This window comes from Peromyscus leucopus, chromosome 14 (assembly GCF_004664715.2).
Source record: "Peromyscus leucopus breed LL Stock chromosome 14, UCI_PerLeu_2.1, whole genome shotgun sequence".
In the NCBI taxonomy this organism is placed as follows: Eukaryota; Metazoa; Chordata; class Mammalia; order Rodentia; family Cricetidae; genus Peromyscus; species Peromyscus leucopus.
In genome coordinates, this window is record NC_051075.1 from 48,756,555 (window position 1) to 48,773,158 (window position 16,604).

Sequence of the window (16,604 nt, forward strand, 5' to 3'; positions counted from 1 at the left end):
CTGTAAATTCAGTTCCAGAAGATCTGACACCTTCTTCTGGCCTCTGCAGTATTGCGCCCGTGTGATGCACAGACATGCATGCAGACAAAACAGCCATACACAGAAAAGAAAATAATTTTAATTTTTAAAAAATGTCAGTGTTAGCTGGGCGGTGGTGGCGCACGCCTTTAATCCCAGCACTCAGGAGGCAGAGCCAGGCGGATCTCTGTGAGTTTGAGGCCAGCCTGGGCTACCAAGTGAGTTCCAGGAAAAGCACAAAGCTACACAGAGAAACCCTGTCTCGAAAAACAAACAAAAAAAAAAACAAAAAAAAATGTCAGTGTCATAAACTCTAGTGGATACTCTAGAGGAATGGAGATGAAAGGGACAGGACAACTAAACACAGGGTGTGTGTCTCAGGGTCACTGATGCTATGACCAATTTCCACAGCCATAATCCTTCACTGAAGGAGGTAGGGACTGAAATTTAAACAAGGCAGGAACTGATGCAGAGGCCATGGAGGAGTGCTACTCCTCGTGGCTTGCTTAGCCTGTTTTCTTATGGAACCCAGGACCACTGGGATGATCCCGCCCACAATGGGCTGGGCCTTCCTACATTAATTGCTACTCTGCAGGATTGCCTACAGCCCAATTTCCTCAACTGGGATTTTCTCCTCTCAGATGACTCCAGCCCAGTGGTTCTCAATCTGTGGATCGCATGCATCCCCCTTGGGTTCAAGTGACCCTTTCATTGGGGTTGCATATTAGATATTTACATTACAATTCATAACAGTAACAAAATTACAGTTACGAAGTAACAACGAAATAATTTTATGACTGGAGGTCACCACAATATGAGGAGCTGTATTAAAGGGTCACAGCAGGGCTGGAGAGAAGGCTCAGAGGTTAAGAGCAATGTCTGTTCTTCCAAAGGTCCTGAGTTCAATTCCCAGCAACCACATGGTGGCTCACAACCATCCGTAATGAGATCTGGTGCCCTCTTCTGGCATGCAGTAAAACATACTGTATACATAATAAATAAATAAATCTTTAAAAAATAAAAAACAAAGGGTCACAGCATTAGGAAGGTTGAGAACCACTATTCTAGCCTATGTCAAGTTGACGTAAAATTAGCCAGCACAGCATGTTTAATTCTGGATAAAAAGAAAGAACAGAGCAGCAGTGGGTGATTTTACAGTTTGGGAAGTTTGTATATGGTACACTATTGTTAAGTTTCTAGAATGTAACAACACTAAGTTATATGGGGAAAGAAGTCCTGAGGATTATACAAAATTATGTCTTCACCATGCTTTCAAATGGTTCCAGAGGGGAGGGGGGAGTGTGTATATAACAAGAGTGATCCCCAGAAAATGTGTGTGTATAAATAAATCTCACAGTGTTCATTCAAAAGAAGCCAGAGGGGCTACATGTCTAAACATATAATTTAAAGCTAAACCAGTGTTGAAGGATTTTGTGTTATAGTCAAACTATTAAATACAAAGTAAGAGCTGGGTGATAGGTGATAGGTGACAAATGCCTTTAATCCCAGCACTTGGGAGGCAGAGGCAAGTGGATCTCTGAGTTTGAGACCAGCCTGGTCTACAGAGCAAGCTCCGGGACAGCTAGGGCTACACAAACCCCGTCTTAAAAAAACAAAAATAAATAAGTAAATAAAAAGTAAACCAGGCAGGACTGGAGAGATGGCTCAGTGTTTAAGAGCACTGACTGCTCTTCCAGAGGACCTAGATTCAATTCTCAGCACCTACATGGCAGCTCACAACTGTCTGTTAACTCTAAGATCTGACACCCTCACAACAGACATACATGCAAGTAAAATAAAAATAAAAAAATTATTTGGGGGGCCGGGGAGTAAGCCAGGCCTGGTATTGTAATCCCAGAACTTGGGAACCTGAGGTAAAGTAACCCTGAGTTCAGGATTTGTCTGAGCTTAAATAGTAGCAAGACATGTTTCTTTAAAACAAAATCAGCTGGTGTGGTGGTGTATACCCTGTCTCAAAAAAAAAAAAAAAAATCAGAGAAGTGGTTTCCATGTAAGTCAGGACACAGTGGTGGTGAGGAAGTGGGAGTAGCTGGGCTGGGCACAGAATGTCTGCGCTGCAGTTCCTGACCTCGGTGGGAGTGTACACCAGTGCCACCTTTGGATCATGCAGGGGCCTGTATGTAGGCTTTGCCACATGTTCTTTTCTGCATTTGTGTTGAAATTCATAATTTTATGTATAATTTTTTTTTTTTAAAGACAAGAGTCTCATGCTGTAGACCACCTGGCCTCAAACTTATATTTTTCTGCATCTGCTTCCTAAGTTCTGGGATTAGAGGCACGCACTGCCATGCCCAGCAAGATGTATGAGTTTTTTGCCTACATGTATGTCTGTGCATGATATGTGGATACTGGAAAGCAAACCCTGGGTCCTTTGGAAGAGCAGCCAGTGCTCTTAACCATTGAGCCACCCTCTCTAGCCCAAGAACACAAGTCTTTAGAAGTATGTAAAACTGGATTCAATCCCAAGTCCATCCCTTACCGGCTCTCTGACTGCTAAGCAGTTACACTAGTTCTCTGAGCCAAGCCCACACTCTTGGTGAATCCCTACGTGAAAGGATTCAGGTGAGGATCCAGTCAGTGTGCTAAAGTGTGTAAAGCACTTCCTACTTGCTGACATATAGTAAGTGTTGGAAAATGATGGATTTTGTTGGTACGATGTTATTGATTCATCTCTGTGTTGCTCAGATTCTTTCCTCTTTTTCTTTTCTGATACAGGCGTGACCAGGGGGTTTCTGGGGACCAGGTCTCCATCATGGTGGATGGGGTCCAGGTTGCACTACCTTCATACGAGGAAGCTGTGTATGGCAGTTCTGGCCACTGCATGCCACCGGCTGACCCCAGAGTACAGATTGTTTTGTCGGAAGGGTCTGCGCCTCCTGGGAGGAACATGCCAAGGGAGCCACAGATGCAGGGCCAGGGGGCCTGCTCCTCTGCAGGTGGAGAGGAGGAGGCCCCGGGCCATTCTGGGCTGTGTGAAGCCTGGGGTTCCCAGGGCTCAGAGACTGTGATGGTGCACCAGGCAACCACCTCTTCCTGGGTGGCCGGCTCCGGGAGCAGCCAGCTGACACACAAAGACACCGCAGACTCGGAGAGCAGTGACATACAAAGCCTTTTATCCCTCACCTCAGAGGAGTACCCAGATGGTAAGCGGTCTTTGCTGAACATGGATTATGGGCTGTTGGAATCCTTGCTGGGAGTGAAGGAAGCCTTGTGGGCCACTCTGATAATTGGTGTGTTTTCACCCTCCCCACCCCCCAAAAAAGGGGTAATAGCCAGAGTATTAGCCTACAAAGTAGGATTTGGTCTTCAGAATGCCAGGTAGAGCTTTGGGCTCTCCTAGGGAGACTTCATTGCTAGCTATGAATCTTGATGGCTCTGGAGTCTAATACTGTTCACAGCCATAGGCTCTGCTAAACCAACTGGATGGGTTTCAGGGTATAGGGCGATTAAAAAGTTTTGTATTCATAAAAGGCAGAAAATAACAAGGAGAACTTGTGCTGTACTGCTGAGAAAATAGTAGCCTGCGTGTCTTGTAGAGAAGAGCGCGCCTTCGTTTTACACAGGAGTATAACCCTGGTTTCCTTGTGCTGGCCATCTCAGTTAAGCTATCAGTGAGTGCTAGGTATTTATGACTGTCCCCATTTTACAGATGGAGAAAATGGGGCCCAGTTTCACTTGTCATTTATCACTGGTCATTGACAGCTGAGATGTAAAACTGAATGACTGGCTCTAAACCAGCAGTTTTAACCTTACAGTGCCATGATGGCTCCCAGGTAACTCTAGCTCCTTTGTGTCAGACTGGCCATAGAGTGCAGTGGCTGTTGCCCACTGACAGTCTGCCTTTGCTGGAGCCTGGAGAGTTTAACTATAATTCAAATCTGTCACTTTAAAGAATATCTGTAAGTGAAATCTCAGTGTAGTTCAGGATCCAAACAAAGCCTCGAAGCTCCCAGTTGGTAGTAACACTTTCAGTCTTTCTGAAAGATCCCCAGAGGAAACTTCACAAATCCTGGTGTCCTGGATAGAGTCTTATGTCTAACACTTAGAAATGTGTCTGTCGGTAGCCTGCCTTCTTTGCTCTTTGTTGGAGAGGGATGTCGAGGACCCTGTGATCACTGACCCAGTTTGGATGTGGCAGTCAGTGACCTCGGGACCCTCGGGCACATGTGGCTAAGGACACCTAAGGACGCGTGGCAGGCATCCTTTATCCTTCCTCAGGAGCCAAGGAGGTTCCCTGCTCTGCCTTGATGGCTACTTGTTTTTGTTTTGGGGGCTTTTGTGTTATTTTATTGTTGTTTCAGAGACGGGGCCTCTCTGCATAACCTCAGAAACCGTTGTCCTTCTGCCTTAGCCTCCCAAGTCTCTGATCACAGTGGTCTACCATGTGCTGGCTTTTTTTTTTTTTTTTTTTTTTTTTTTTAAAGACAGAGCCTCACTATGTAGGCTTGGCTGGCCTGAAACTCACTGTGTAGACCAGGCTGGCCTCAACCCCACAGAGATTGACCTGCTTCTGCTTCCAATTAAAAATATTCTGCTGGAATTAAAAGTATAGGGTTGGGGATTTAGCTCAGTGGTAGGCCCTGGGTTCGGTCCTCAGCTCCGGAAAAAGAAAAAAAAAAGATGTGTCATCACACCTGGTTTGAGCAAACCTCTTTGAAAGCCTCATCTGTTTGGTGCCAAATGAGGAGACATGCTCACTGCTGCATGGAGTATCAGTTGAAAGGACAGTGGGGCCTGCATTGAAGAAATTATGGAACCAATAATTGTAGTGCTAACCAGATATGGTGCCTCAGGCCTGCAATACTAGCATTTCAGAGACTGAGACAAGAGGACCACAAGTCCAGGTTAGTTTGAACTGCATTGACCCTATCTCTAAAACAAATAAGACCAGCAAGATGACTCAGCAGGTAAAGGCACTTGCTACCAAGCCTGATGGGCTGAATTTGATCCCCGGGCCCCACATGGTAGAAGGAGATGTACACACACATTAAAAAAGAAAGAAAGTTTAAAAAAATAGAATAATGGCCTGACAGTGGTGGTACGCGCCTTTAATTCCAGCACTCAGGAGGCAGAGCCAGGAGGATCTCTGTGAGTTCCAGGATACAGGCTACAGAGTGAGTTCCAGGATAGCCAGGACTTTACACAGAGAAACACTGTCTCAAAAAACAAAACAAAACAAAAATAGAATAATGAAATAAAAATTGGAGAACTGATGCCATAATGAGGTATTCAGAAAACAAGATACTTAAGGCTGATGTCCTAGGAACTCAGGAGCTTGACACATGGGTCTAACCTTCTCCCCTCTGGTGACATAGGAGAAGACCAGAACCCAGAAGAACAAAGTGATTTGTCCAGGTCCACACAGATGGCAGGGGGCTGTAAGGACGTGCTGGGACTTGGGGAGGACTTTGTAGCTTCTTAGACCAGCAGAGAAGAGAGGCAGGGTTGTGTTGGGGGGACCAGCAGGTGTTTGAATGCCAGGCTCAGCATTGAGATTTTATCAGTCAGGCAGTAGGAGAGATGAGGCAGACAGAAAGCAAGAAATTCTGACTAGTTTAGATGTGTGCAGCAGAACGTTTATTTCTTTAAATGGGTGGGGGCTGTGTGGGGGTTCCTCGGGTAGAGTTGGGATGATATTGAGAGACACCTTTAGGTAACTACAGGCCTTTCCTCCCCATCTTTCTGCAGATATCCCCCTGTTGAAAGAAGCATGAGGACTGCCCGTCCTCTCTCCTCTCTGCCCGTCCGTCCTCTCTCCTCCTGTGGGTTTGAGTACCGTGTCCTCTCCAGCTGCCCCACCTGAATGCCTGAGCTGCCACCTGTGTATCTGTGTGTACCTGAGGGCCTGCAGGCCACCCCGCTGGATACGCAAGGAAGAGTCTCACCATCTGCCCGCTGAACAGCTGGAGGACCTGGCTCTTTGCCTGGCCCAGCCTTCCCATCTGTCAGGGACATGTCTGAATGTGCTGGGTTGAACCCTCCCTTCCCCTGAGCCACCGGGTCCCTTGCAGCCAGCTCTCTGGTGACAGCCCCGCAGTCACGAGGGCCTGAGCACTGCTGTGTTTACTTGTGCCTTCCCCCACCCTGTCCAGGTTCCCTGTGTGCAGGTGGGTTGCTGTCCACAGGCCTTAGTGGCTGTTGCTACCTGTACACAGGGGCTGGTCCTGGGGCTGCAGAAACAGATTGAGCACTTAGGCCCTCAAAGCAGGAGAGACTCTTATTGGGGCCAGAGTGTGGGTCCCTGAACTTGCCCTGTGTGTTGACACTGATGGCATCTTCCTTGACTGAGGATAGAAGGTTTGGGAAGTCGTGCCAGACCTGCCCAGCACTCAGCTCTTCAGCTCGGGTGCAGGTTCCTGACTCTTCGGAGTTTCCAAGAAGCACCCAGAAGACCTATGGGAAGGAAGAAGGTTGTCAGATAATGATTGTCTTCCTAATATGCAAGTTCTCACTTCCTGCTTCCAGCATTGGCTGCCTTGGCCTTGGTTTCTGTTCCTGGATAAGGGGAAGTTGCATGCTGTCTCCTGGACTTCGTCCTAGGTAGCTCTGGCTTCCTTGCAGCCCACAGAACCCCAAGATTTGCTGAGATGCCAACAAAAGCTCATCTGGGTTTTGGCAGTCTGGGCAAGTTGCCCATTTCTAGGTTTGTGGTGATGGAGGAGAGGTTGAGAGGTACAGACCAAGTCCCCCGTGGCTGCAGGCAGCTCCGGCCAGGTCCCGAGGATCCTCCTCACCACAGTCACGTGCCTTAGTAACTCTGCCCAGGAAGTGGCCTGCTGAGCCGCTTCTCCTGCTCTGCTCTCTTCTCCACGCTCTTCCACATAGCATTGCTGACAAGCCACTCTCTATCTGTCCTGCAGGCCTGAGAAAGGATTCCCAGCACCCCTGGCTTTACCAGCTAATGTGGGTCGGCGGGTACCCAGAAGCCTGAGAAGTAGGCCTCGGGAGTGGGAAGGTGCTGGCATTGAAGGGGTGGGTGCTCCAGTCATTGTGCTGGGCCTCCCATGGCACTGAATACCTGGGTAGCTAAGCCCCACCAGGTTTCTGCCATCTTCAGAAGACATATGTGGCATTAGATTCTCGCTCGCTCACTCGCTCCCTCCCTCCCTCCCCCCTTCCCCCTCCCTCTCCCTCCCTCTCTCCTTCCCTCTTCCTCCCTCTCCCTCTTCCTCCCTCTCCCTCTCTCTCCCTCCCTCTCTCTTTTTCTCAAGCCTCAAGGCTGGGAAACATCAGAGCCAATCCTGGACTGCACCTGTGATGTTTCTCCCTGAGCCTCTCTGGGGTGGTAAAGATAATAAAAAGCCCAGTGTATTTATAGTCCTGACCTAACGGGTTAGTTCCAGGCGTCAGTGGCCTCAGATGGGGAATGCCGTCCCCTAGCCCACCACTGCCCACTGCCTCCACTTACAATGCACTTTAGTCCCTGGCATGCCTGCCTTCCTGCCACCCTCATCTCCTTTCCTCTCAGGGTAAGGGCAGTGCCTGCTGTCCCTGCTGGCCACTCTCACACCCCCACCCAGAGGGCCAGTCTGTTGTGCCCAGCGTCCAGTGTGGTTGGCTAGGACTGGACTGGAGAAGGTGCTAGAACTAGAAGACTGAAGCCCAGAGGAGACAGTGCTCACCTCTTAGCAGCTGCTGTCAACAGCCACTGTGGCTCTCCGTCACCCTCAGTGGGGCCCACCCTCCTCCAGAGAAACGTGGGGCAGAGGGGTGGGAGTCCTCCGAATGGACCTTCCTCTTCTGCTTGCTGCTTTTCTAAAAATCTGAATTCTGCTCTAGGAGTTTTTAAAAGAAAAATGGAAGATCCTTCCCTTTTCTGTATCTTTACTCTGGGTTTTTGCCTCTTAACAGATTGCACTTTTTGTTTTGGATTTATTTAGATACATGGTAACTGGCTTGGCCCTTGGGTAAAAGAACCTCCCGGTGCCTCCTTCCCTCTCCCCATCCATTAACCTGCTCTCTGGGGATCACAAGCCAGGCTCATCTAACTGGAGGATGAGGCCATGTTCCCATCCTCTAGTCACTGGTTTCGAGAAAGTCTGCTCTTGGAGTTTCCCATCTACTGCTGCTGGCATCTGCGACTTCTTCCTCTGTTGTTCTCTTTCTTCTAAAGCAATTTCTTAACCGTCAGCCATGTGCTGGTGGTTTTGGGGGCATCTGGACTTTGTCCCTGACAGAGGGACTGGGGGACTTAATTGCCTTGAGGTGGAGCCTGGCTAGAAACAGGGTCAGTGGCAGGTGCCAGGCTGTTGGGCAGGAAGGAACTTGGAGCAAGTGGGAAGAAGCCAGGCAGCCTGCTTTGCTGGGCTCACCTCCAGGGACATCCTGCAGACTTGTCCAAAAGGCAGTCGGCACCAAAGGACTTCTACACAGAGGTGTTTTTTGTTTTTGTTTTTTTACTTTGTTTTTTGGTTTGGGAGATGTTTTTGCTTTTTCATACTTGTGCCGACTCAATGCAGGTTTTATATCCTGGTGACTTGCTGTCACAGTCTTATCAATTTCCAAGGGCCAGAATGGTGAAATAAATAAATAAATAGAAAATTCCGTCCCTCCATGCCTTAGTTTAACAGGTAGGCTCTGTCTGCCCAGATCTGTCTTTTGTGTGACATTTCCATATTCCTGTTTCACTGGGTGAGAACTGTGAAATGGGCGGAGTCCTGACCACTTTGTGGATTTGTTTGCTTTTATAAGGCATTTCAATGTACATTCGACAAGCACTCCATTTGCAAAGAGAACTTAAAGTAACACCGTCTTCCCTATTCGTCTTGCCCTCCTCCCTCCACCCCCAGCTTTACAGTCTGTAGAGAAGCCAGGCTACAAGACAAAGGTATACTTTTCCTGCTTTGTGAAGTGGCTGAATGGGGATAGATGGCAGTTGGCCTTTTCCCTCCCAATCCCATCAGAGCTCTTGAAACACTTGGCTTCCTACATAACAGTGTCTCCTCTGTTCCTGAGGAACATTCTAGAGTAGAAAATGGAATATGCTGCAAACATTTCTAGATCCTTGCTCCCTCCCTCCTCCTTACAGAGCAAAGAGGGGCCAGAAGGGACACATAGCACATCTACTGCACAGCTTAGTTCCAAGTATGCTTGCGCCTGGCAGTGGCTGGAGCCTCCTCGTGGGGCCTGCTGGGTCTTCTGCGCCTAGAGAATGATTTTCTTGGCAGATATTGGGCTGAGTAACGTGGTTGCTGGTTCCCTGGAAAGCCAAAGTAGCGGGGCCAGTCTTTCTGAGGTGTGACTTAATTTCCAGTTGAAAACGTAGTAGAGTTTTGAACAAAGCCCCTCCCCACCCCACCCCACGCCCCCCAAAAAGCTCACTGGGTGTGGTGCGGGGATAGAGCACTTAGATTGCCAAGTAGGGAGAGGAAATGGCTGTGGGCTGCATGGCTGTATGCACACTAGCCTGGCTTCATAAGGTTGTGCACCACTATGGGATACTTTGCAGAATGGTACTCATGTAATGGTTTAAAACAACACATGCATAATTGATTGTGCAGGATGTCAATCAATCTGGGTTTGCTTTATTTTATTTTATATATATATTTTTTGGTATCCTGTACATTGCAGTGGGTATGAAGATAGTATTTTAATATTTGTACAAAGTTTAATTTAATTTTAATTGTTCTATGTATATAACTGCATTTCTAAATAATAATAAAAATTCTTATGAAGGCAGTTTTGGGAGATGTAGTCCTTTCCAAAAAGCTTTACAGAACTCTAGATGATTGAAAAGAATAGGTATAGGAGGCAAAGCTCTAGCTTAGTGTTAGAGTTCTTATCTGGCATGTGAGAAGCCCTAGGTTCAATCGCCAGTACCACAAAAGGAAGGAGAGAAGAGAGACCAATTGGTAAAGTGTTTGTAAGCATGAGGAACTGAGTTCAGATCCCCAGCACCCATATAAAAAGCTGAGCGTAGTGATATGATCCTGTAATCCTGAAATGAGGACAGAATCAGCTTGGCCAAGCCAGTCTAGGTAATTAGTGAGCTCCAGGTTCAGTGAGAGACTGTCCCAAAAAAATAATCCGGACAGCAATAGAAGACTCTTGATGTCATCCTCTGGCCTTTGCATGTACACACACACACACACACACACACACACACACACACACACACACACACACACAGTAGATGTGGGCAAGAGCTCACGAAGAGATGTACTGTGAAGAGGCTTTCTGGCAACAAGGTTAAGGAACTAGACAGACTCATAAACTGCTCATTAAGAACATAGAACCAACAGTTTGGTGATTGACTGGATGGGGGGGTTTTTTGGGGGTGCACAGACCACTGCTGGCAGTGCAGAGGAGTGTGGCCCTGGGAGAAGGACCACCAGCTATCATCAGTGGAAGCCCATTGTCTCTTGATCGAGTATTTCTTTCAGGGTGCCAACCATTGTACTTAAGCTGGGATTGAACATTGGAGCCTGATATGGTTGGGGCCAGCATAGAGTGTCAACTGGGCCAGGAGAGTAGACAATGAAAAAGCGTGTTGTGATTGATATAAACCGGAACCTATAAGAAGGTGGGATGGGAGCCGGGTGGTGGTGGCACACGCCTTTAATCCCAGCACTCAGGAGGCAGAGCCAGACAGATCTCTGTGAGTTCGAGGCCAGCCTGGGCTACCAAGTGAGTTCCAGGAAAGGCGCAAAGCTACACAGAGAAACCCTGTCTCCAAAAACCAAAAAAAAAAAAAAAGAAGAAGATGGGATGGGGTACTCAAAGAAATCCTTCAAGCTGAAATACAGCTAAGCTGTGTGAAGGAGCGTAGATGTGAGCCTGGAAAGGCCAGGTATGGGATGCAGCTCGTGTAGGCACAAAGGGAGCCATGTGCACATGCAGTGTAAGAAGTTATTCCTGCACTTGAGGGGACAGTGACTTGGACCACAAGGAGATTGTGGAGAATGGGGAGCCTCAGCAGCCCACTAGGGATGTTTGCACACCCTACGAGCATAGAAATCACCTTGGTAGGTCTTAGCAAGAACTAAAGTTGAAGGGATTGGGAGATGAGTCTAACTGCATGTAGAGAATGGATTTAGAGGTATAAGACACTGCTGAGCCCGGGAGGTGGCTGTTGGGATAGAAACTGGCAAATTTATGAAGGCACTTGTTAACACGAAGAACACAAAACCACAGTGTTGACTACATGTGGGGGAAAATAGACATCTCAAGGGTGCACAGACCTGCTGGCGGTAGAGAAGCTAGAGGGAAATAAGAACTGCAGGAACACCAGGAGCATGTTGTAGACCTTTAATACTGCCTTTCAGAGGCAGAGGCAAGATTGGGGGTTGAAGGCCAGCCAGGGCTATGAGGTGAGACCCTGCCATTTCAAAACAAGGGCTATGTGACTCAGTGGAACAGCATTTGCTTGCCTGTCATCCTTAAAGCCCCAGAAGTTTGAGCCCTAGCACCACAAGGAAAAATTGTAGTTTAGGGAAGAAGGCAGTGAGGTCTGAATTATATGAGGAACTGGGAGTGGTGGGGCACACAGATCTCTGAGTTTGAGGTCATCCTGGCCTACATAGCAAATCTCAGGCCAGCCAGGGATATATAGTGAAACGGTAGGTAGGTAGGTAGGTAGGTAGGTAGGTAGGTAGGTAGGTAGGTAGGTAGATAGATAGATAGATAGATAGATAGATAGATAGATAGATAGATAGATAGATAGATAGAGGGTCCATTCCTGTTACCCAAGAAGCTATAAAAATGATAATGGTCAGGTCACTCAGCAGGCACAAGAGAGAAAGAAAGGAACTTAGGTTTGGTGGAGAAGTAATTGGGAGAGTCAAACAAAAGACAGCAACCAGCTATCTATGGAGTGTATTCTTGGCTCAGTCTACACTCAGTCCCCTGGTCCCCAGCAACTTGCTGGGGCTGAGGCAGAGATGGGGAAGTGGAGTAGTGGCAGGCTGGTCCACCTGATGAAGGGGGCTCGAAGTTGTAACTGCTGGGTACTGGTTTATGGCTGGCTTGGGCTATATAGCAAGTGCCTATCTCAAACAACAAAACCCATAATAGGGATGGTGATTGGCCCAGCAAGCGCACAGTCTTGTGGTCTGTCCCCGTACAGCCATAATGATTAATAACAAAACTGAGAAGTGCTTTATCATAAGGTCACAGTGCTATGAAGCGATGGACTAGAACATGACTATCTTCCAGCCCACGTTCTTGATAGATGCCTCAGAGAACTCAGCCCATAACCCCAGGCTGCCTTGTGATGCAAGACCGGAAAACCACTCAAAACTAGCCCTACCAAGACAGCTTGAAGGTGGTTATCCCTCACCTCCTGGAACTCACTTCAGTGTTAGAAACAAACCAGACACACACACACACACACACACACACACACACACACACACACACACACACACCTGGAACTCACTTCAGTGTTAGAAACAAACCAGACACACACACACACACACACACACCTGGAACTCACTTCAGTGTTAGAAACAAACCAGACACACGCACACGCACACGCACACACCCCACAGTGGTCATTCGCTTCCCAGCTTTGCAGGTGAGGGTACCGATGTATCCAGCTATGTGCTGACCGGCCAACTGGCCAAGCAGGGATGGAGTTGAACACTACTGTGTGTCTCTGTCCCACCACCCTCAGCAAGTCTACACTTCTCATTTCTGCTTGGCTTTTTTTTTTTTTTTTTTTTTTTTAGAAACAAAACAAAAAGTTTTAGACACTATATTTTGATCATGTTTTTCCCTTCCCCAATTCCTCCCAGATCCTCTCACTTCCCTACCCACACAACTTTAAGTTCTCTCTCTCTCTCAAAAAAGAAAAAAAAATTCAACACACCCATAAAACCACAAAAACAAACATCAAAATAAAGACCAATAAGACAAAAATAAATAAATAAAAGCCCAAACAAAGCAAAAGAGACCAAAAAGTCTACAAAAACACCATTGAGTTCATTTTATGTTGGCTAATTCCTCCTGAAAATGGGCCTGTCCTGAGGTGTGTGGTTAATAGACCCAGGGAAACTTCACTAGAGAAAACGGATTTTTCCTTTGCCAGCAGGTTTTAATTGTAGATAGCTTCTTGATCAGGGGTGGGAGCCCATGTCTACTTCTCCCCTTGTTGCTTATTTAGTCTCAGGGTCTTGGCCACCTTATCAGTGTCAGGTATGGGTTCTGTCTCATGGACTGGCGCTTAAAGATAACCAGAAAGTGGTGGTTCTCTCCTCTAACATCTGTACCACTCTGGCACCGGTATGTCTTACAGGCAGGCCATTGTAGGGATGCAGGGATGGTAGCTGGGAGATACTGATGATTACTTTTTCCTCTTGTAGCATGCAGAACACCTTCTAGTACCTTGAATGCTAGTCAATAGTGGTGATGGTTCTAATCAGACCCCAGATCAACTTCCCTGTGTTTGATGATATATGTATGTTTGGTCTTCAGCAATAAGACCTTCAGGTTGTGGAGAGTAACCAATAGCTTTGATTGCTTGGGTGTTTTTTTTTTTTTGTTGTTGTTGTTTCTTTTTTGTTTGTTTGTTTTGTTTTTTTTTTTTTCCAAGACAGGGTTTCTCTGTGTAGTCCTGGCTGTACTAGAACTCACTTTGTAGACCAGGCTGGCCTTGAACTCTGAGTGTTGGATTAAAGGCATGCACCATCGCTGCCCACCGATCTGCTTGGCTTTTGAGCTAGGCCTTCATCCTCCTCTCCAGCTCATCTTCCCTCTGTCTGCAGGGCACCCTCTGCCGCTGCTTGCTTCAGGTAAGTCAGAGTCACCTCAGGCAAGTTCAAGGGAAGTTACTCAGCCAAGACTCCGTTTGACTTGAGGGAGGCTCATCGCTCCCTCCCTGGCTTCCTCAGATAAGGCCTAGGGAAGAGGTACAGAGAAAGAGCCCAGCATGGATAGGGAACATGTCCCAGAATCCTAAACCTAGGCAATGCCGTCTTCATTTAAAATTCTGTCTGTCCTCTTCCACATTAGAGCTCAGCGCCAAAGCTTTGGCTGATCTTCAGCCTGGACTAGAGCATTGGTGCTGAGACAGGAGGAAGCTCCTGCCGGGCAGCCTTTGTCCTGTGGCCTGGAAGTGGCAGGCTCTACTTTAGGATGATGGGAGAGGAGGGAGCTGAGACTCCGCCTCTTCTGCTCTGACAGGTCCGAGGACAGTGGGTAACCCCTACTCAGAATGCCAAGGCCCAGCTGGAAGGAGAGACTCTTTGCTCCCAAAGGCCTTGAGCATAGAACAAGGAGCCAGGAGGGAATCTGAACAGCCCATCCCATGGCAGGAGTTGGTGGCCTGCCTCCTCAGCACTAGCCCAGGATAAGAGAAACATACTGTCCATTGCAGTCAGGAAGCCCGGCCTTCCATGCACAGTCTCAGGCCTGTCTTCAGCACAATGAATTTTATTGCTAATACACTTGTGCCCCAACAGGGACAGTGGCCTGTGAGGAAGCCACTTTGCAAGGCAGAGACTATGCATTTCACAAGTGAAAAAAGCAAAACTCAGACGGGTCCAAGTACAGCCTAAGACCACAAAAGTTACCAGTCACTCACTGAACTAGCATTTGAATTCAGGCATGCCACCCTGAACTGGATCCCACGGGATCACTAGTCACTTCTACATTCTGTTTCCCCGCTCCCCCTGACTTCCTGATCACTATTCCCTGGGAACATCCTCCCCAGCACTTGGTCCCATTCCACCTATCATCCTGGCCACAAATTCCTCTCCAGAATTCCCAAAGCCAGGGCACCAGCCTCGTTAGAGCCAGACCTTCGGTCTCTGGGGTGTGGCTTTGCCCCAGGGGTCAGCATGGTTCCCCGTCCTAGGTGGGTTGGGTGAACCATGAGCCACCCTGCATCTCCCGTCTGCCCCTGGCCCAGAGGAATGCTCTGAATTTCAGGATCTAGTGCTAGGGTATTGGCCAGGGTTTTTCCTTTTACTGTGAAATGAGATTTCATTGGACTGTGAACCTGCTTTGGGACAGGACACATTCCTGAGCTGGCTTGGCTCTCCTGCAAGCTGCTGGTGATAGAGGAACATTATAAAAGCACAAGAAGAATCCCATCCCACACCCAGGAGGGGAACAGCTGCCTGGGTTTCTGGACTTCCCCTGACTCCCCGCTGTCCTCAGAAAAGGAAATTTTGCAACTTAGATGTGGCCCCTGCAGTCTGCATGGGCAGCTTTTGTGTGCCTGGGATAGCCATTGTTCCAGGGTTCTCAGCCCAGCAAGGCAGAGGGTTTGGCAATTGTGGACATCCCCCCAGCGGAGCTTTCCCAGGGGAGTGACAGTCTGTTTGTAGAAGACGCCTTCCTGCTGAGTTCAACATCTGGAGAGACTGAGCAAACCAAACACAAACACACCAGCCGCACACTGCCTCGGTTCTAGAGGCTCCTGGTTTCTTGGCGTCCTCAAGCAGCCGCGCTTTGTGGGACTTTGTGGGACTTGGTGCTGCCACCACTGTACAGGATGGCTGTTCCCCCACCTCTGCGTCCATCATTTCATTGTTCCTTCATTAGTTTTGAATGTGTCCAGTAAACTGTTATCTGGCATTGCCAAAGCCTGGTGCCAGCTTCTCAGAACACAGCGGTGGGTAAGACTTGGTCTACACCCTCAGTGGTGTGGTGCGAAGATGTAATGGGGAAGAGAGGGCTTTCACAGCCACCTGGAATGTTAGAGCTTAAAAAGAGAAGAAAAGGCTGTAAGGATGGATCTGCAAAGTGCTTTGGGGGAGGAGCAAGGAGTCCCCAGGGAAGAAGATGCCCCTGTGTCTTAAAGGATAAATTGTGTTTTAATACTCTTGCCAGAGAAGTGAGTGAGCAAGGGGCTGTTGGATGAAATGGGAAGAAGGGGGCCTTCCAGGATGTAGACATGCACACATCCGCAGGAATTAAAAATATATATATATATAATATATACATACACACATATATACATATATATATATGAGGTGAGGAGCTACAAGAAATTGCCCCCTTCCTTTTTTTTTATTTTATTTTATATTTAAAAAAACTGAGGCAGTTTCAACCCAACCTCTGACTACCTTGAAACCTGCTCAAATTGAGTACCTTTCTTCTCAGGGTTAGACTTCAGTGCTTTTAATCAAAGACGCAGGAATAGGTTACCCACAAACAAATGCTGAGAGACTTCCCTCCTGAAGACTGTGGTTTACTAACAGAGAAGCAGAACTTTCTGGGGACCAGCCAGCTCCTGCCTCTGCAGATGAAGGCATCAGATGTGTCCAGGACAGACCAAGCTGCTTTCTCTCTGGCTGGGACAACACAAGACGCACCTATTGTGCTTGCCTGGAAGTTTCTGTCAGCAACAGCCAGGCAGCTAGCTACTCCAAGATACAAGTTACTCTTTTCCTTAGTGCTTTCCAGAAATGAGGGGGAAAGCCAAGCCCCATGGCACAGGGCTGTAATCCTGTCTACTCAGGAAGCTGAGGCAAGGGCATTGGAAATTCAAGGCCTGCCTGAGCTACTGACTTGGTTTAAACCCAACCTGGTTTTGAAGAAGTATATCACAGTGATAGAGTGCTTGCCTAACCTGCATGAGGCCCCAGGTTCAAACCCCACCCAGTGCTGAACCCAGAGGG

At 47.9% G+C, this 16,604-nt stretch overlaps 1 protein-coding gene across 3 annotated transcripts in view; it reads left to right on the forward strand.

Annotated features, from left to right (window-relative positions):
• Nucleotides 1-8,575, forward strand: part of Susd6 (sushi domain containing 6) — a 102,706-nt gene extending 94,131 nt beyond the window's left edge. For all 3 annotated transcript variants that reach the window (XM_037210679.1, XM_028876143.2, XM_037210680.1), the window contains 2 exons: nucleotides 2,755-3,182; nucleotides 5,728-8,575. In XM_037210679.1, the coding sequence (XP_037066574.1) occupies nucleotides 2,755-3,182; nucleotides 5,728-5,753 (454 nt within the window). In that variant the 3' untranslated portion in view covers nucleotides 5,754-8,575. The remainder of the gene's footprint in view (nucleotides 1-2,754; nucleotides 3,183-5,727) is intronic.
• The last annotated feature ends 8,029 nt before the right edge of the window (nucleotides 8,576-16,604 follow it).